Raw genomic sequence first — 20,492 nt, 5'->3', positions numbered from 1 at the left:
CTGGATTTTACAATCCTTCTGGCTCTTTCCTGAGCCTAATGAAGACATGGTCAAAAGCCAAGTTACCCAGACTGCAAGAGGAAGGAATTTTAGAGTGGCACTGTGGAAAAGAGTACAAACTTCAGCAGTTGACCTACCTGTGAAAGCTCATCATCTTCATCGTCAAAGGTGAAAGCCTTGAACTTGGAGCTGTTCCAATACTCCTCCTCATCACCCTTTGTCCGATTCATCTACAGTGACAGGAAGACATACATCGTCTCTTTCTGGGTCTCTCCCTAAAGAGTTCCAAAGCTTTAACTGCTCCCAAAAATCAAGGATGCAGAAAAGGATCTGGTAAAACAAATATTGAACCTGCCATATAAAACCACATTCTTGGGTCTCCAACTGATCAAATCATACTTCTAATCTTCTAATTACCCAGAAGTAGTCATCCATTCTTAGAGCATCCACTTTGTCCAGGGCACTCTCTCAGGTGTTGTAAGGTATATTAAAAAGTGCCAGAGACTGGGTGCAGTGGCTCAGGCTTTTAATCCCAGCAATTTGGGAGGCCGAGGTGGGCAGATCGCCTGAGGTCAGGAGTTCAAGACCAGCCTGATCAACATGGAGAAACCCCGTCTCTACTAAAAATACAAAATTAGCCGGGCATGGTGGTGCATGCCTGTAATCCCAGCTACTCAGGAGGCTGAGGCAGGAGAATCGCTTGAACCCGGGAGGCGGAGGTTGCGGTGAGCCGAGATTGCACCATTGCACTTCAGCCTGGGCAACAAGAGCAAAACTCCATCTCAAAAAAAAAAAAAAAAAAAAAAAAAAGGGTCAGACACGGTCCCACTTCTGAAGGACCCTACAACACAGCCAGGGCATTCAGCATAGGTATATATTAAAAGCAACAGGCAACAGTGCAAGGCGGGCAGATGCTTTAAGAATCCATCACAGCCGGGCGCGGTGGCTCAAGCCTGTAATCCCAGCACTTTGGGAGGCCGAGACGGGCGGATCACGAGGTCAGGAGATCGAGACCATCCTGGCTAACACGGTGAAACCCCGTCTCTACTAAAAATACAAAAAACTAGCCGGGCGAGGTGGCGGGCGCCTGTAGTCCCAGCTACTCGGGAGGCTGAGGCAGGAGAATGGCATAAACCTGGGAGACAGAGCTTGCAGTGAGCTGAGATCCGGCCACTGTACTCCAGCCTGGGTGACAGAGCGAGACTCCGTCTCAAAAAAAAAAAAAAAAAAAGAATCCATCACAAAACTTTGCTGAATACACAAGGAAGAGCAATCAAAACATGCACAAAACAGACAAAAATTGCATTCGCATTTTCAACAAATATTTATTGAGCACCATCTCTGGGGCACTGTTCTAGGTTCTGGGAATACTACAGTGAATAAAATTGACAAATATTCCACTCTCATAAATGCCTGAAAGAATGGAAAGCAAAGTAATTAAAAGAAGTAGAACTATTTCACCTAAATCTTCAAATTATGACTATTTGATTAACAACTGTTGGCCAAAATTTGGGAAATGAGGGCATGGCCAAGAAAACCAAGTATATAAAGAAGTAGTCAAAAGACCACAAGTCCCTGTTATAACTACTATAAAATTCAATTTTGCCCTGCAAAAACAAGTTTTGCCCTAGAATTACAAACTAGGCAGGGTACAGTGGCTCACATCTGTAATCCCAGCACTTTGGGACACTGAGGTGGGAGGATTGCCTGGGTCCAAGTTCAAGACTAGCCTGGGCAACACAGTAAAACTGTCTCTACAAAAAAAAATTTAAAAACCAAACAAAAAACCAGCTGGACATGGTGACGTAGTCCCAACTACTTGGGAGGCTGAGGTGGAGGATCACCTGAGCTCGGGAGGTTGAGGCTGCCATGAGTTGAGGTCACACAACTGCACTCCAGCCTGGGTGACAGAGTGAGACCCTTCCTGTCTCTAAATAAGGAAACAGAATTACAAACTAAACTATCATGCCAACTGGATTAGAATGAAAACTATGATTTAAGCCAAGGACTAGGTACTAAAACTCCCACAGCACCAAAAATAATTGTAAAGGCTAAACAGCATCAAGTTCTAAAAGAACCATTTGCTTTTCCTTTTAATAGCACCTTCATCAATAAGAGCTTGAGAAAAGCCTCATCATGGTAGTCCTGTTGAGGCTTTTGATGGCCCTTAAAGATATTCTACTGTTACTTCCTGACTCTGTTTTCAACTCAGGGGATAGAAGGATAGCAAGGGTATTGTGGGAATTTTCTATCTTGTTCCTTCCCACAGCAGACATTGCTAATTGATTTCTACTGGAAGTGTTGCTTTAAAATCCTTTTCTGTATTTAATTTTAGGGAGATAAACCAAAAATGCTGGCAGACACCATGAAATCATCCCACACAGACATTGTAGTCAGGCAACCTTGAGTTCAAATCCTGGTTTCTCTTAATTCTGAGCAAACTGGATAAATGACTTTACTTTTAAGCCTTGGAGAAAATTATATCCTATCTCACAGGGTTGCAGGAACACCTATAAAAGTGTCTAGCGGAAAGTAAATACTAAATGTTAATTCCTTTTAATATGGAATATCATACGGACATTTTTCTGTCTTGGTTTCCCCATCTGTAAAATAGGCATAACAGATGACCTACCTTAGAAATGGTTATGAGGAGTAAACCAGTTAATACATATAAAGTGCTTAGTGCCCGACCCAAAATTAACACTCAGTAGTAACTTTTATTATTAATACATCATCATAGTACCTTGGGAAAAGCTAAAAAAGAAAATATGTTTTAGCAATCCTAAAAATTAAAAAAAATACAAAAATTCTGAGTGGCCACAAATGCTGAAGATGTGCACAGAACATATAAATGTCTCTGGCACACATGTCAGTTCATAAAACTGTCATTCATTTGATCCTCAGAACAATCTTGTAAGGTAGGTCTGGGAAATTCCATTTCCATGTTACTCACGGGGAAAGGGAGGCACAAAAGAGTTCAGTATCAAAGCCACCTTGTTACGTGCTATTTCAAATTACAATCCAGGCTTTCTGGCTTCTAGACCATTTCTAGTGTCCTGCATGGTCCTTCTATCTATTTTTCACTCTCTGGAAAACTAGAGATCATTCCTTCACTATAGTAGTTATCTACAAATAGACACAGAATATGTCTAACAAACACAATAACCTGCCAGAGGATTTCTGGAAATCTTTTAAACCATGCAATGGCAGTAGACACCTGCCATCAATTTGTATTTATAACGCCAAATGAGAAGCTAGGTTTACTTGACAAGTATAGATAATGATCTAATAGCTCCAGAGTTATAAGTAATCAGGTACAATCTTAAGAGTGACAGGTGCTTCAACATGATTTAAAACACTTCAGAGGTTTATCTTTGTCGTCTCCTGTTTACTGACAGACCACAAGGCAGGGTGAGGGATCTCAGGGGAGAACAGGAACTTTACAAAAGAAAACAGAAGGATCAGCAAGAAAACCACAACATCCTCCCTGCCTCAGAAAACTCCAAAAACCAGCTTCTGAGAAAGTCAGACTTGGTTTCAATTATCTTCCGAGCCAGGAAGATACAGGTGAGGCTTGTGAACTGAGACCAGGGAACATGAGTTAAGCTAGGATGACTCTACGGGTGAACGTCCAGGAAGCCATGGATCTACCGCAGTCGTCAGAGCCCAGCGGATCCCTGGCAGAGTTAAATGCTCTTTCTGAACCAAATGTCCGCTTCCGAACCAATCGTTGGTGCTTACTCGCAGCCCCATTCCCAAGCGTACTCCAGCGCCCAAGGGTCGCCCTGACTGAAAGAAGAGAATCAGGCCTGTGGTCGTAGGATGTAGGGATGCCTCCTAGAAGAGGGGAAAAGATCAAGATGCGGAGAGGCTGGACTCAGCCAGATAAGCGACCCAAGGGGCTTGGGACACCCTCACCTCTTACGCACAGAGCCCTCCCTCTCAGGACTGCGTCAGCCTCCGCCGCCGCTGGAACAGCCTCTCTTTTCAGGCTGTGCAGCTTAGAGAAGGGGGCAGAAAGGAATAATCGCGGGGCGGGGAGAAAACGCGAATAAAGAGGCCGCAGGGCATGCTGGAAGTTGTAGTTTCTTCTGCCTCTGCTGTCAGGCGCCGTCCCGATGAACCACAAGGCTTCTTGACTACAGCCCCCAGAAACCCCACGCACTGTGCTAGGTCATTTCCTCTCCCTTCAGGGCGACCTTCCGCGGTTATCCAGCGGGTCACGTAAGAAGACTACAAGTCCCATGAGGCTCAGCAAGGCCGATTTAGGGTCCAGGGAAACAATGAGACGTGTTCTTTGTTTTCCTATGGGTGAGGAATGGTTGTATGAGCAGTTGGGTTTCGGGACCCTTTTTGGGGAGAACCTGAGGGAGTCCGAAGGAACACTAAATCAGATGGAACCCACGGTGCGGCGAGTTGGGACGGAAGTAGCCGGTGGAAGTGGGGAGGAGCCGGAAGTTAAGAAGGGGAGGGGGTGGAGGGAAAAGCAAGCCAGGAGGTGCTTGCGGCCGCTTCTAGTAGTTTCCAGGCGCTGCCGGGCGGCTGGCACTAAGCGGTCCTGAGGCTGTGGCTGCGGCAGCTCCGGAGCTGGTGGCGCCGCGATAGGAGAGCCGATGGCCAAGTGGGGTGAGGGAGACCCACGCTGGATCGTGGAGGAGCGGGCGGACGCCACCAACGTCAACAACTGGCACTGGTGAGGGCCAGCAAAGCAGGCCGGCCTTGGGAGACCTGCGGCCGGGCCAGGGTTCCAGGGTTCCTGGAACCTCGGACCGGACAGAGCTGGGGCTGAAGTAACCCTGTCCGGAGATGGGGGCGGGTCCTTCCTGTGGCAGGGGTCCGTAGCCCCAGGCCTCTCCACTCCCCGGCCACCTTCTCAGTGCTTGAGGGGAGGGAGATGGACGTGGAGGGCAGCGCCCCAGAGGAGGGTTGTCAGAGAGACTGGGAGATAACGCCCTGGTTGCTGCATCCAGCCCGAGCAGGGAGGTGCTTACTACACGTGGCCAGAGGAGTCACTGAGACTGGAACCTCTTTTGATTGTGTTGGGAGACAGCTGTGAAAGGCCTAAGGCCAGGGGTCTGTAATTCCTGTTTGGCGGCTTGCAGTAAAATTAAAAGTCATTCATAGGGGACCGCTGCAGCAGTCCCGCGGGAGATTGAGAACGTGTTGTGCAGGTGCTCAGAGCTCAGATAGCTGCGGCCTCTCACCCGGAACTGTCAGGTCAGGTGTGTTGGAACTCCAGGTTGCCGAGCAGCCGTGGTTTTATAACCTGTCCTTTCTTAAAATACTGCCCCGCTTCATGAAATCTTCCCAAAGTAATGTTTCCTTACTTTTGAATTCCACTGAATTCTGTTCATAATGTTTGTATTGTACCGTTACTTTGTTGCAGCTTTCTTTGCTGTTGTTTTCTCTAATAGTTGATAAGCAGGAGGGCAGATAGTGATGTTTCTTTTCCATATCTCACTTTGTGTTCTCTCTTCTAACATGCAGAGTACTTGAGCTAATTTTTGTTGTTTCGAAGCCCTTGTCTTAACGTTTTTGTGGCCATCTAGGGGGCAGTGAATGTGTAGGAAGTTTATAATACAAGTGCGAATCTGATAGGTCAGAACACTGTGCCAGTGAGGTCAGGGTTATTGGTTGAATCCTTTCTGGGCCTTTTAGCTAAGTACTATTCTTCCATGGTCCAGTCTGTGTTCCTGATCAGAGCAATATGTGCAGTTTTCCACTTGGTCAAATGGGGGCGCCATGTTAAAGTATCAAGTATTCTCCAGCACCATCATGCCGAGAAAGGAGAGCATAATTTTCCATTGAGTTTATACCATTCTCTACAGCAGCTGTCTTTGTTGACAGTGTGCAACCCCTTGTCTTCCTAGAAAAGGGTGACATGTTTGTGGACATACTGGAGTGGGACTGGGAGTTTTTGTGTTCCTTTCAAACTATTTGTCAGGCCTCCTTTAACCTCGTATTCTCTTGCATAGAGCAGTATATCCTCCATTTGACTGCTAGTTCATAGCTTTGTTTCTGCTTTGCAGGACGGAGAGAGATGCTTCAAATTGGTCCACGGATAAGCTGAAAACACTGTTCCTGGCAGTGCAGGTTCAAAATGAAGAAGGCAAATGTGAGGTGACAGAAGTGAGTAAGCTTGATGGAGAGGCGTCCATTAACAATCGCAAAGGGAAACTTATCTTCTTTTACGAATGGAGCGTCAAACTAAACTGGACAGGTAAGTCTAAGCTGGGCTGTCAGAGAGATTAACTGTGTTTTGTTTAACCTGTTAAGTAGCTGGAGAGAACAGTTTTGAGGAGTTACAAACGTTGAAGGGAGAAGGCAGATGTTGCTGCTTTGGAGTCCTATGTAAAGCAGTATTGGGTACTGAAATTTCTTTGCCATTGTGGGATGCTAAATGGATTTCCTCTCTCCGGGTCTCATCAGTCCCACCCATGAAGTGGCTGGGCCACTGCATGTTTGGGCCTTGGTCTTTGTTGGAACACCTAAGGTGATATTTCTTCAGACTAGCTACATGTATCTCGTGAGTGATTTAAAAGGAGGAAGGAGGGTTTTTTTTGTTTTGTTTTTGTTTTTGTTTTTTTGGTCTTGATCTTTTTTTTTTACTCTCCTCAGTGTGACTCTAACAAATTAAAAAGAAGCTTGTGTGTGACAGTAATTTGGGGCTGTTTTATCTCTCTTCTAGTTTTGTTTCCCTTCTGTATGACATTAGGAAAAAATTGAGGTCATGCGTATGCCCGTTTTGGACAGTCCTGACTGTCGAGAGCCTGAATGTAAAAAGACAATAAAGTTAAAGGAGTATGAGATAGCTACTGTCTGGGTATGAGGCAAGGCATGAAATTTGTGCTTTGATAAACATTTCTAAAGTGAATAGTCATATCATAAAAAAGGGTGAAAGTAGATTTATCTGTCCTTGATTTTTGTTAATTTGTTTTTAAAGTACACTTGAAGCATAGTAGTATGGAAGGAATCTTTGGTGTCATTTTGCCCAGACCCCCCCTTTTTTTTTTTTTTTTTTGAGACGGAGTTTCACTCTTGTCGCCCAGGCTGGAGTGCAGTGGCGCGATCTCTGCTCACTGCAACCTCCACTTCCTGGGTTCAACCAATTCTCCTGCCTCAGCCTCCCAAGTAGGATTATAGGTGCCTGCCACCACGCCCGGCTAATTTTGTATTTTTATTAGAGACAGGTTTCACCATGTTAGTCAGGCTGGTCTCGAACTGTGTCTGGCCGACACTTTTTTTTAAAATATAGGCACTAAAAATTGGTAGCATAGTTTTGTGCACATTAAATGGTAAGAAATAGATAAATACAGGCCAGGCGCGGTGGTTCATGCATGTAATCCCAGCACTTTGGGAGGCCAGGGCGGGCAGATCATGAGGTCAGGAGATTGAGACCATCCTGGCTGACACAGTGAAACCCCGTCTCTACTAAAAATACAAAAAATTAGCCGGGCGTGGTGGCGCGTGCTTATAGTCCCAGCTACCCGGGAGGCGGAGGCAGGAGAGCTGCTTGAACCTAGGAGGTGGAGGTTGCAGTGAGCTGAGATCGCACCATTGCACTCCAGCCTGGGCAACAGACTGAGACTCCATCTCGAAAGAAAATAAATAAATAAATAAATACTACAGTAAATATGGTGCTTTACCATTAAAAAGACCTGAAGGTTACTTGTGAAAGTGGGCATCAGAGCCAGGCACGGTGGCTCACGCCTGTAATCTCAGCACTTTGGGAGACTGAGGCAAGTGGATCAAGGTCAGGAATTGGAGACACACCTGGCCAACATGGTGAAACCCCGTCTCTACTAAAAAATACAAGAATTAGCCGGGCATGGTGGCACGTGCCTGTAATCCCAGCTACTTGGGAGGCTGAGGCAGAAGAATTGCTTGAACCTGGGAGGTGGAGGTTACAGTGAGCCGAGATCGCGCCACTGCACTCCAGCCTGAGTGACAGAGCTGTCTTGGGGGGAAAAAAGTGGGCATCAGAAGGGTTGCAGCTTGAGGACTACTTTGGAATGGTAGAAGGAGAGTCATCTACAATCAGAAGGAACATTACACTAGATGAGGATGGGTATGGCTCACAATACACGCTGTAAACCGAGGTCATTGGCAGATAGGTGTTTGAGATATGTGTGTTTTATGTATCCTGTGTAGTTGGGTGAGGCTTTCCGTATTCACCTAGTGTTTCTCATGGATGGAGTCACATATAAGCAAATGTGAACTTCTCATTATAATCAAATTGCTCCCTAATATCTCAGTTGCACTGAAATAAATTGATATTTTCAAAAGAAGTTTCTAGCAGAACTACTGGCTTTTGACCCAAGTTCTCATGGTATAACTCATGCTAGTACCAATAACATAGTTGGTTTCCAGTAACCTGGTGAGGAAAAGACATTTCTTTTGGGGGTGCGGGTATTGATTGCATCTGGCATGTGGCATTCTCAGAATAAAGAGGATCGGTTCAGCCATCCAAAAGCAGCAGAAGTGAGGTCGCAGTTAGGACCCTGGAGCAGAGACCTTTCCTGCCTAGGAGTGGACTAATAACATTGCATTGGTTTTGACAGGTACTTCTAAGTCAGGAGTACAGTACAAAGGACATGTGGAGATCCCCAATTTGTCTGATGAAAACAGCGTGGATGAAGTAGAGGTTCGTGCTTCCTAACTCCTAATCCGAGTCCTCTATATCCTCTTACTCTCAGATGAGAAAAGTGACCTGTCATTGAGGATTCATAGTGCAGGCTTGGTCCAAGCATTCAGAACCCGAGTCTGCAGATACTTTGCTAGGCGTGTGGTGCCACTGGAAACTTCCAGAGCAATTTGCACTTTAATTCTTCACTTTAGCTAGTGACATGGGTTCTAACTAACATGAGCCATTTGACAGAGAGGACTCAAGAAGGAACACTAATGGGGATTGTACAAATATCGCAGTACTCATGCATTTCCTTTGGAAATGTCAGCAGTTACGTGATTGCTCAGCCCCCACATTCCATAATGAGGGTGCCCCTCAAGTTATTTACCACCTACTTCTCATCTTTCACTCAGATTAGTGTGAGCCTTGCCAAAGATGAGCCTGACACAAATCTCGTGGCCTTAATGAAGGAAGAAGGGGTGAAACTTCTCAGAGAAGCAATGGGAATTTACATCAGCACCCTCAAAACAGGTATCCCTTGAGTAGTTCTATATGCCTTAAGGAGGTAGTTTCCACCTGTTAGACTGTGGTTAAGGGCCTGGACAGTCCTTTCTTTGGCAGATGGGTAAAGATTTGTGGGGAGGGGGCTTATTTCATCTTAAAGTCAGTCCATAAGCTTGGAGTAAGGGAAAGATCTGGAGCTGTGTTGTCCAATACTGACAGTTGAGCATTTGAGATGTGGTTAGACCAAACCGAGATGTGCTGCGAGGGCCAGGCACAGTGGCTCACACTTGTAATCCCAGCACTGTTGGAGGCTGAGGTGGGCTGATTGCCTGAGCTCAGGAATTTGAGACCAGCCTGGGCAACATGCCGTCCTACAAAAAATACAAAAATTAGCTGGATGCGGTGGTTGGCGCCTGTAGTCCCAGCTACTGGGGAGGCTGAGGTGGGAGAGTGGCTTGAGCCCAGGAGGCAGGGAGGTTGCATTGAGCTAGCTGAGATCATGCCTCTGCACTCCAGCCTGGATGACCAAAAAACACAAGAGACGTGCTGTGAGTATAAATTACACTATGGGCTGGGTACGGTGGCTCACGCCTATAATCTCAGCACTTTGGGAGGCCAAGTTGGGCGGATCACTTGAGGTCGGGAGTTCAAGACCAGCCTGACCAACATGGAGAAACCCAATCTCTACTAAAAATACAAAATTAGCTGGGTGTGGTGGCGCATGCCTGTAATCCCAGCTACTCAAGAGGCTGAGGCAGGAGAATCGCTTGAACCTGGGAGATGGAGGTGGCGATGAGTCAAGAACATACCATTGCACTCCAGCCTGGGCGACAGAGTGAGACTCCGTCTCAAAAAAAAAATTATATTTGAGGCTCACATTATATTTCTAATAGACAGCGCTAATCTAAAGACTTGGCATCGCGGGACTCATTACTTAAATACAGTCTGGACTATCTTTGATATGCATTCTCCAGGGATATTTAGATGGTTAGAATAGAAGTCAGCTCAGCTTTCCCCTGGGATTCCATTTCTGCCAGTGTGTTCTGATCTTGGTGTTGGAATATGTATAATAACCATCAAAGAAGATGATAGAAGGTGATAGACACCTTTTTGGGGGAGGACCAGTACTCCAGTGCCATAACTAGTTGTGGCTTTTCTACAGAGGCAAGGCAGAGTGGAGGAAAGATACTAACCATGCATCCATGGGTGCTGGGTAGATTACCTACTCTTGAAGTCATCAAAGTGCCACAGCGTTCATGCCATCCTTCCATAGTAGACCTCACATGCACTTAATATGTTATAATGTTTCCAGTTGAGTCAGGAGGATAAGCTTTTAAAAATAATCCCAGTGGCCGGGTGCCGGTGGCTCATGCCTGTAATCCCAGCACTTTGGGAGGCTAAGGCCAGTGGATCACGAGGTCAGGAGATCGAGACCATCCTCGCCAACATGGTGAAACCCCATCTCTACTAAAAATACAAAAATTAGCCGGGCATGGTGGCGCTTGCCTATAATCCCAGCTACTCAGGAGGCTGAGGCAGGAAAATAGCTTGAACCAGGGAGTTGGAGATTGCAGTGAGCTGAGATTGCGCCACTGCACTCCAGCCTGGCAACAGAGCAAGACTCCCATCTAAAAAAAAAAAGATAATCCCAGTGAACATACTATATTCTATAGCATATACCCTGATACCAGTCTGGCATAGACCAAAAGTAAAGATGTAAAAATAGCCTCTTCCTTTTCTGGTCAAAACCTCATTCTGTAGTAGGATGGCTATGTTTGTCAAGCTGTAATGAAACTCCAGATCTCAGCTACTAAGAAATAACTTCCATGAGCTGGAATTTTATCTTTTCAGAGTTCACCCAGGGCATGATCTTACCTACAGTGAATGGAGAGTCAGTAGACCCAGTGGGGCAGCCAGCACTGAAAACTGAGGAGCGCAAGGTAAATGGATTTCCCCCGGGGTGGGAGACTGTCTGCAAAGGAACTTGAGAGACTGCCTTCTTAATTCCACATGTCAGCTCTTTGTGTCCCTAACCTCTAAGCCAGAGCAGCTGTGATCTGCTCATGGTACTTTTTTTTTTTTTTTTTTTGAGACAGAGTCTTGCTCTGTCGCCCAGGCTGGGGTGCAGTGGCCGGATCTCAGCTCACTGCAAGCTCCGCCTCCCGGGTTTAGACCATTCTCCTGCCTCAGCCTCCCGAGTAGCTGGGACTACAGGCGCCCGCCACCTCGCCCGGCTAGTTTTTTGTATTTTTTAGTAGAGACGGGGTTTCACCGTGTTAGCCAGGATGGTCTCGATCTCCTGACCTCGTGATCCGCCCGTCTCGGCCTCCCAAAGTACTGGGATTACAGGCTTGAGCCACCGCGCCCGGCCCATGGTACTTTTTTAGAGTCCCTGCAATATGCATTCATTCACCCATCTTTAACCTGGTTTTAATTTGTTTATCGCAGACCCCTAGAGCAAGTAGAAGCTATCAGACAATTAAAAGTCTGACTCTTGATTGCATTTAGCACCAATTAGGAGGTTATGAACAAAGGATGGTCTTCATCTATATAAGTCTTCAGCCTAATTGGTATGTTGATATCTCAGACGTTGATTTTAGAGGTCCCATCAGGAAATGGAGTTACATCCCTGTCTTCACCCAGTCTCTCCGGTTTACAGGGCGAGCAAGTACTTTATCTGGAGATGGACGTTTGTGGTTCAAGCTCAGCACTTGGTTTAGAGCCCTGTTGCTCTTTTGTCAGCATAGTAGAGTGGATACTCTGGAAGTGGGGAGAAAACTGCTTCCAGCTATTTAAGCATAGAAATTGTTTGAGAATTACACTGAGCTCTTAAAAAATATCTCAATGATTTGATTTGTTATTTGACTATCAGGGTCTTCCTTGTAGAGTGGTTATTTTTACTGGGAATTGAGGATGTTTCCAGAAACATGACCCTCATGACTAAAACACCTACACACTCAAATTCCCTTCAAACCCCTTGGAATAATTAGCCTCGGAGGTGAAAATTTTTATGAGAATGAATGGTACAACTGTCTCTGAAGCCACGCTGATTGAGGTTGTATCATTACTCTGTACTGACCGTTTTCACTGCCACTTTCACAGGCTAAGCCTGCTCCTTCAAAAACCCAGGCCAGACCTGTTGGAGTCAAAATCCCCACTTGTAAGATCACTCTTAAGGAAACCTTCCTGACGTCACCAGAGGAGCTCTATAGAGTGTTTACCACCCAAGAGGTAAGTCAGTCTTGTCCTTCAGGCCTCGTGCCATCTGCCCTGAGTGTGCAGAAAAGGTGCTCACAGCTGGAGCCATGAGGCCTTCATCAAAGTGAAGTTTCCCTCCCTCTATTCTTTTTTTTTTTTTTTTTTTTTGAGACGAAGTCTCGCTCTGTCACCCGCCCAAGCTGGAGTGCAGTGGTGCGATCTCGGCTCACTGCAACCTCTGCCTGCCGGGTTCAAGCGATTCTCCTGCCTCAGCATCCCAAACAGCTGGTACTATAGGCACACGCCATCATGCCCAGCTAATTTTTGTATTTTTTAGTAGAGATGGGGTTTCACCATGTTTTTTAGTAGAGATGGGCTGATCTCAAACTCCTGACCTCAAGTGATCTGCCCACACCTCAGCCTCCCAAAGTGCTGGGATTACAGATGCAAACCACTGTGCCCAGCCATATTTATTTATTTTAAAAACAAAAGACCTGGTCTTGCTATGTTGCCCAGACTAGCCTTGAACTCCTGGGCTCAAGCGATCCTCCTTCCTCAGCCTCCTGAGTAACTGGGATTACAGGTGCACATTACCATGCCTGTCCTAGTTTTGGGTCATATAAGTAGAAATCACTGAGTGAATCTTATCAGAAAAGTGAATGGCCATTCTTGGTTACTCTGTAGCACAGAAGAATTCCTGGCTTCTTTCTGTTGCACAGCTGACTTGTACCATTCTGCTGCTATAGTGTGGAGTTGAGAAACATGACTGTATTCAGCTTTATTATCTGATAGTAAAGGTGGTTAGGATACGTGGAAGTTCTCACATACTCTAGGACAAAATTCCAAGATCTTATTTTTTAAACAAAAATGCAAATACAGCCATAAATTAAGAGGTACCATGTAGTATATGGGTGTTAGTATGTCTGTGTGCCTGCACTCAAAATACTCTCATGATAGTTCTGTCCCCCTTAGAAAACCAAGAACTGGAGAAGCAGTTAAATGGACACAGACTTCAGTTGAATCTCTTCTTCCAAACTAGCTAAAGTTTTCAGAGTTTTAAAATACTTTTGTATGGGAGGATTCCTGACATTTTTAACCTTCTGTTCCTTTTTAATTTTTTACCATGTATTTGTATTACCTACTTAAAAAAATAGTAAAGCCTTTTTAAAAGTAAAAGTGGCACTGTTGAGTAATCGAACACAGCAAAATGATACTGATTTGATATATATGGAGTAGGCCAGGCACAGTGGCTCACACCTCTAATCCCAGCACTTTGGGAGGCTGAGGCCGATGAATTGCTTGAGCCCAGGAGTTTGAGACTTGTCTGGCCAACATGGTGAAGCCATCTATACAAAAAATACAGAAATTAGCTGGTGTGGTGGTACACACCTATAGTCCCAGCTCCTCAGGAGGCTGAGGTGGAAGGATCACCTAAACTTAGGAGGTTGGGGCTACAGTGAGCCATGATCATGCCACTGCACTTTGGCCTGGGCAACAGAGCGAGACCCATCTCAAAAACAAAATAAAAGGGCTGGGCACGGTGGCTCACGCCTATAATCCCAGCACTTTGGGAGGTCGAGGCCAGTGGATCTGGAGGTCAGGAGTTCAAGACCAGTCTGGCCAAGATGGTGAAACCCTGTCTGTACTAAAAAAACAAAAAATTAGCCGGCGTGGTGGCACATGCCTGTAATCCCGGCTACTCCGGAGGCTGAGGCAGAGAATTGCTTAAAACCTGGACAGGCGGAGGTTGCAGTGAGCTGAGATCATGCCACTGCACTCCAGCCTGGATGACAGAGTGAGACTCCGTCTCAAAAAAAAAAAAAAAAAAGATGTATGGCATAGATCTACTTTGGGACACGTTCTCAGAAATGAAAATAGAAGTCTCAAACATTTACTTGAGAATTTTCTTTCATAAGCTCATTCTCATATCTTTCTGAACCATATACTCTTTCTTTTTTTTTTTTTTTTTTTTTTTTTTTTTTTTTTTTTTTGAGACGGAGTCTCGCTCTGTCGCCCAGGCTGGAGTGCAGTGGCCGGATCTCAGCTCACTGCAAGCTCCACCTCCCGGGTTTACGCCATTCTCCTGCCTCAGCCTCCCGAGTAGCTGGGACTACAGGCGCCGCCACCTCGCCTGGCTAGTTTTTTGTAGTTTTAGTAGAGATGGGGTTTCACTGTGTTCGCCAGGATGGTCTCGATTTCCTGACTTCGTGATCCACCCGTCTCAGCCTCCCAAAGTGCTGGGATTACAGGCTTGAGCCACCGCGCCCGGCCTACTATTTCAAATAAATAAAAGTAAATGGGTCCAAAGTAATGGCATCATCGGATCAGAAAGAATTCCCGAAGTCAAGTCCTGGCTGGTAGTAGAACAGAATAGAGGGACACCTTGGACCCGCCTGTGGGGCAGACTGGCGGAAATGAGAGTTGAGACATGCAGCCTTCAGCTGGCATTTGTCCCTGGGTCCCACTGAGAGCCATGTATCTTCTGCCTCTTTTTTTTTTTCCTGCAGCTGGTGCAGGCCTTTACCCATGCTCCCGCAACATTAGAAGCAGACAGAGGTGGAAAGTTCCACATGGTAGATGGCAACGTTTCTGGGGAATTTACTGATCTGGTGAGTACCTGCTGGCCCTAGACTTGGGTTGTTGCGTCTGTCTGGTCAGCTGAGTGACATTTCTCTTGTTTCTCAACTCTATAGGTAAAGTTTAAGGCTTTAATCTCTTTGGTTAATAAAACATTTTGTTTTTCAAAAAAAGGCTGTGATTTGAACTCTCTTGCAAGTAATACAGTTGCACAGACGGTGGACTCCGTATGAAGGGCAGATGACTGATCCTAGCTAGGACTGGGTCCGTTGTAGTATATAATGTAGACTGAGCTGTTTGATTATTTTAGGTCCCTGAGAAACATATTGTGATGAAGTGGAGGTTTAAATCTTGGCCAGAGGGTAAGTAAACATATATATTGCCATTACCCCCAGAACTTTTTCTCTTTGCTGTAGTTTTTTTTTTTTTTTTTTGCTTTGTTTTTTGGAAACAGGGTCTCACTGTCACCCAGGCTAGAGTGCAGTGGCATAATCACAGCTAACTGCAGCCTTAACCTCCCAGACCCAAACGATCCTCCTGCTTCAGCTTCCCAAGTAGCTGAGACTACGTGTACCACCACACCAGCTTTTTTTTTTTTAATTACTTTTTTTGTAGAGATGGGGTCCCACTACATTGCCCAGGCTAGTCTCGAACTCCTGGGCTCAAGTGATCCTCCTGCCTCAGCCTCCCAAAGTACTGGGATTACAGGTTGCCCAAGTAGCTGGGATTACAGGCGCATGCCACTACACCCAGCTAAGTTTTGTAATTTTAGTAGAGATGGGGTTTCACCATGTTAGCCAGGCTGGTCTGGAACTCCTGGCCTCTGGTGATCCGCCCATCTCAGCCTCCCAAACTGCTGAGATTACAGGTGTGAACCACCACACCCAGCCAGGTTGCCCCAGTCTTAAACTCAGATGGAAACCCTAGATATGAAACCCCATCCCCTCTGCCTTTCCCAGGGCACTTTGCCACCATCACCTTGACCTTCATCGACAAGAATGGAGAGACTGAGCTGTGCATGGAAGGTCGAGGCATCCCTGCTCCTGAGGAAGAGCGGACGCGGCAGGGCTGGCAGCGGTACTACTTTGAGGGCATTAAACAGACCTTTGGCTATGGCGCACGCTTATTTTAGGGCCAGCGGCAGGGGACTTCAGCCTCCTGGATACTTCAGTCCAGCCCTCTCCTGACTGGGACTTGCGACTCACAGGATTGCATCGTCCCAGCCGCTAACTTGGGGCCAGGGCCCCTCCCCTCCACATATACCTTGGGTTTGTGCATGTTTTCTTCTGGGTGGGTTCAGAGGGCAATTTCTCTTTTATGTGTACATATGCTAAATAAACATAATTTAAAAAACATGCGTGTGTGGAACCTGTGTTGATTGAGTGGCTGGTATTGAGAGCTCCCTCAAAGGTTCTGAATTCAGTAAAGGATGGGGTGGATGGCCTTGTCTCTATTCTGGATAAGTGTGGGTAATTAAGAGGCACAGCACCTGCTTCTCACTACCAGGCATTCCTGAGCTAGTCTTTCTTACTGGTAAATAGTTCCTGCCTTTTTACCCGTAAAAGTAGGGGAGGGTTGGTACCTGGGTAGAGAGTGCTAACAAACACTATACCTCTACTGCCAGTGCAGCTGACTTCTCACTTTGCACTGCCCATAGCCTCTTACCCTCTTGAAAGGATTAGTGATCACCAGATGCTGCTTTGGGATATGGAAAGGTGGGAGATTCCTAACTTGTGGCAGCTTCTGTTACGTTGCATAGTTACTGAGTACCAGACACTACACTGTTTACTTGTATTAACTCATTTGATCTCCATGATATGAAGTAGGTACTCTGGTCATTTGTTTTACAAGAACTTAAGTCTTGGCTTTTAAATACATGTATTTGACATATAGCCAGGTGTAGTGGCTCAGGCCTATAGTCCCAGCACTTCGGGAGGCTGAGGCAGGTAGATCACTTGAGGCCAGGAGTTTGAGACCAGCCTGGCCAACATGGCGAAACCCCATCTCTACTAAAAATACCAAAATTAACCAATGTGGTGGCGCACGCCTGTAATCCCAGCTACTCTAGAGGCTGAGGCACGAGAATTGCTTGAGCCCAGAAGGTGTGAGCCAAGATTGCACCACTGCACTCAAGCCTGGGTGACAGAGTAAGACAGTCTCAAAAAATTAAAAAAATAAATAGTTTACATACATACTTGCTACAGGTGAGCCTTGGATTTCTGTGTTTTTTTTGTTTTTTTTTTTGAGATGGAGTCTCGCTCTGCCGCCCGAGCTGGAGTGCAGTGGCAGGATCTCGGCTCACTGCAAGCTCCGCCTCCCGGGTTCACGCCATTCTCCTGCCTCAGCCTCCGGAGTAGCTGGGACTACAGGCGCCCGCCACCTCGCCCGGCTAGTTTTTTGTATTTTTTTTAGTAGAGACGGGTTTTCACCGTGTTAGCCAGGATGGTCTTGATCTCCTGACCTCGTGATGTGCCCGCCTCGGCCTCCCAAAGTGCTGGGATTACAGGCTTGAGCCACCGTGCCCGGCCGAGCCTTGGATTTCTTAACACCCAGACTGAACAATTAAGCAGAGTTGAGATTTGCAACAAGGACTGTAACTGCAACAAGGACTGTAACTGCAGAGCCCATATTCAGGAAGTTGTTTATTTAACAATATGTGGTACCATTAAGTTTGCTAGGCACTGACCATGAGCCAAGTGTTGGGGATATAGTGGATTCAGACTGCCACATTGCAGGAAGAGGTAACAGTACCTGAACAGGGAGAGTCACTCCTGGACAAGCCTCGCCCTGACTTCCTGCAGCCCAGCGTGAGTCAGTGCCCTCTAAGCCAGACACTACCTCCTACAGCTACAGCTATTTCCTTCGTCTATTTTTTGCCTGTTTTATTGGGTGGCAGCAAGACCTTGCAGGCTAAAACTGGTTAAAGCAGAGTTCAAGATCTGGTTCATTTACATTTCCCAAAGCCATCTTTGGCTTGAATTATAGGAGTGCTGGGCTGAACTAATCTACATCTAGTTTGACATTACATCTGCCTCCTAGGGGTCCAAAATGACACCTTTTGCTGAAGAACCTGGACTCTAGCTTGAATCAAATCAATAGGCCCTTCCTAACAGACCCCTCCTAACACAGAGACCATTAAAAAATGAGCCTTTGGCTGGGCGCGGCGACTCACGCTTGTAATCCCAGCACTTTGGGAGGCCGAGGCAGGCAGATCACAAGGTCAGGAGTTCGAGACCAGCCTGGCCAACATGGCGAAACCCCATCTCTACTAAAAATACAAAAATTAGCCAGGCGTAGTGGCAGGCACTTGTAATCCCAGTTACTGGCTGAGGCAGGAGAATTGCTTGAACCTGGGAGGCAGAGGTTTCAGTGAACTGAGACCAAGCCACTGCACTCCAGCCTGGGCGACAGATGAAGATTCTGTCTCAAAACAAAAACAACAACAAAAAAGAGCCCTTTCGGCCAGGCGTGGTGGCTCACGCCTGTAATCCCAGCACTTTGGGAGGCCAAGGTGGGTAGATTACCTGAGGTCAGGGATTCGAGACCAGCCTGGCCAACATGGTGAAACCCCATCTCTACTAAAAATACAAAAATTAGCCAGGTGCGGTGGCAGGTGCCTGTAATCCCAGCTACTCAGGAGGCTGAGTGGGAGAATTGCTTGAACCCAGGACACGGAGGTTGCAGTGAGCCAAGATCATGCCATTGATTGCATTCCAGTCTAGGCGACTGAGCAAGACTCCATATGAATGAAAAAAAAAAAAGAAAAAGAGAAAGAAAAAATAAGGCTTTTCATACACATCTGGATGGAAAGTTACCAGTTCCAGAACACTTAGAATTAATCAAGTAGAGATGACCAATACGTTCGTTAAACCCAAGGCACCAGGCTAAGTGCCTGCCATGTGACATGTGCAATTGCCATTACATGCCAGTATTGATGGCTATTCAATTCTTACCATTGCCATTTTACTGATAACATTTTGGTTAGCCATCTGAACCTTTTTAGCAGATGGTATAGCTAGAAATAAAACTGTGGACTTTGACTTGTGTTTGAATAGTAAAAGTTCCCCACTTCCTAACAAATTGGGTGAACATCCTTATCTGTAGAATGCATATAATAGGTGCCTTGTGAGAGTGTTCGAGATGATACATGTGGAAACACTGGCACCTGGTGTCATTTAGCAAATAGTCCCTGCTGAGTCCATTCAAAAGCCCAAGTGTTTTCCCTTAAGCCAGAATGCTATTTTGAAAAGCTGGCTAATTTAGTCCAAATTGCATATCTTGGGCTAAGAGCTCTGCCTGCCTGAGAGGAAGAACAATGCACAAAAGTCGACTCCACTCCTAGAGATTCTTGCTCAGTGGGTGTGGGGTGTGGCTCATAAACAGAGTTTAATAAATATCCCAGGTGATTCTAATATCAGGGATGCACTTTGAGAAGCACCTCAACATGTGAAGTAAACTTCATTGTAAAGAGGGAGGCACAGCAGCACATTTGTGTCCCTTTTGCGACTAAGGATCTAATCATTCTGTCTTCCAAGAGACAGAGGTCAGCAGACTCCTACTGTTGGTTACCTAAAACTCTAGGAAGAATTCAATCTGACCAGCCTTGCCTAGCCTAGGGCCGTTTGTGAGGCAAACCAGAGGGGGAAAAATTGGGCAAAACCATCTTGGTTGCTGGGGTAGCTGTTAAGGTAGAAATAGTCAGTGGTATTCATGCTGGATTCATGACCACGGATGAACTCCTGGTGTTGGGGACAGGAAGAACAGCTAGTCAAGCCAGTGATGTGACTGACACCAGAAAAGAACGGAGTGGAGGGACCCTCTCTGGTTTCATGGGCTTCCTCTGGGCTCTGATACCAGCTGCTCTGGAAACCCTCCCTTCATCAGGCTCACTGCTCCCGCCGTTGGCGCTGCTCCTCACACACAGGTGCTCCTAAAGCCAGTCACCACCTGTGCAGTGTCTTTCTCCTTTGCATTGCTTGAATAAACATAATTTCATAGCCGACCCACTCCCCAGCCCCTTTTGTTTAGCTTCTCTCATCTGTGGCCTGACATGGTAGCAATTTAGCATGCCACTTTAAACGTACAGATTTAAAATGGGGTTGGCTAAATTCAGTATGAGTGATAGAAAACCATTAGATACAGATTAAGACAGTATGTTTAAGAGGCAAGGTGAGTTATATTAGAAAGGAGGGGAATTAGCAGTTTCCTTAGAAAGCAGACTCTGGGATTACTCTGTCTTGTTACTTTTAAAAGTTTCTGCTGAAAAATAATTAGCCTCAAGCTGGGTGCAGTGGCTCATGCCTGTAATCCCAGCACTTTAGGAGGCCAAGGCAAGTGGGCTGCTTGAGCTCAGGTGTTTGAGACCAGCCTGGGGAACAGGGAGAAACCCCGTCTCTACCAAAAATACAAAAAAAAAAAAAAAATAGCCAGGTGTGCTGGTGTGGGCCTGTGGTCCCAGCTACTTAGGAGGCTGAGGTGAGAGGATCACTTGAGACTGGGAGGCGGAGGTTACAGTGAGCCGAGATCGCGACTGCACTCCAGCCTGGGCAACAGATGGAGGCTCTGTCTCAAAATAATAATAATAATA

At 46.2% G+C, this 20,492-nt stretch overlaps 2 protein-coding genes across 3 annotated transcripts in view; one reads left to right on the top strand and one right to left on the bottom strand.

The window, feature by feature from the left end:
• The window catches only part of LOC105495843 (VPS33B interacting protein, apical-basolateral polarity regulator, spe-39 homolog), a 32,890-nt gene extending 28,517 nt beyond the window's left edge, over window positions 1-4,373 (bottom strand). Inside the window, exons 1-2 of one of the 2 annotated variants that reach the window (XM_011765696.3) lie at window positions 3,919-4,373; window positions 138-230 (exon numbers count right to left, since the gene is read on the bottom strand). In XM_011765696.3, the coding sequence (XP_011763998.1) occupies window positions 138-230 (93 nt within the window). In that variant the 5' untranslated portion in view covers window positions 3,919-4,373. Of the gene's footprint in view, window positions 1-137; window positions 231-3,741; window positions 3,761-3,918 lie in introns of those variants that run through there. The other variant, XM_024797291.2, reaches the window with a different exon arrangement.
• A 97-nt stretch (window positions 4,374-4,470) lies between these two features.
• Window positions 4,471-16,260, top strand: LOC105495840 (activator of HSP90 ATPase activity 1). Its single transcript, XM_011765693.2, has 9 exons — window positions 4,471-4,693; window positions 6,030-6,220; window positions 8,562-8,644; window positions 9,040-9,157; window positions 10,982-11,070; window positions 12,233-12,361; window positions 14,836-14,937; window positions 15,216-15,267; window positions 15,865-16,260. The coding sequence occupies exons 1-9, from the start codon at window positions 4,614-4,616 to the stop codon at window positions 16,035-16,037; spliced, it is 1,017 nt and encodes a 338-aa protein (XP_011763995.2). The 5' UTR covers window positions 4,471-4,613; the 3' UTR covers window positions 16,038-16,260.
• Window positions 16,261-20,492: the final 4,232 nt, after the last annotated feature.

Source organism: Macaca nemestrina, chromosome 7, assembly GCF_043159975.1.
Source record: "Macaca nemestrina isolate mMacNem1 chromosome 7, mMacNem.hap1, whole genome shotgun sequence".
NCBI lineage: Eukaryota > Metazoa > Chordata > Mammalia > Primates > Cercopithecidae > Macaca > Macaca nemestrina.
This window is presented reverse-complemented; position numbering and strand designations above follow the sequence as displayed.

Coding starts and splice junctions, on each gene's coding strand:
- LOC105495840 (XM_011765693.2), top strand. CDS start 4,614: ATGGCCAAGTGGGGTGAGGGAGACCCACGCTGGATCGTGGAGGAGCGG. Junction 11,071..12,232: donor TGAAAACTGAGGAGCGCAAG/GTAAATGGATTT, acceptor CCACTTTCACAG/GCTAAGCCTGCTCCTTCAAA. Junction 14,938..15,215: donor CTGGGGAATTTACTGATCTG/GTGAGTACCTGC, acceptor TGATTATTTTAG/GTCCCTGAGAAACATATTGT.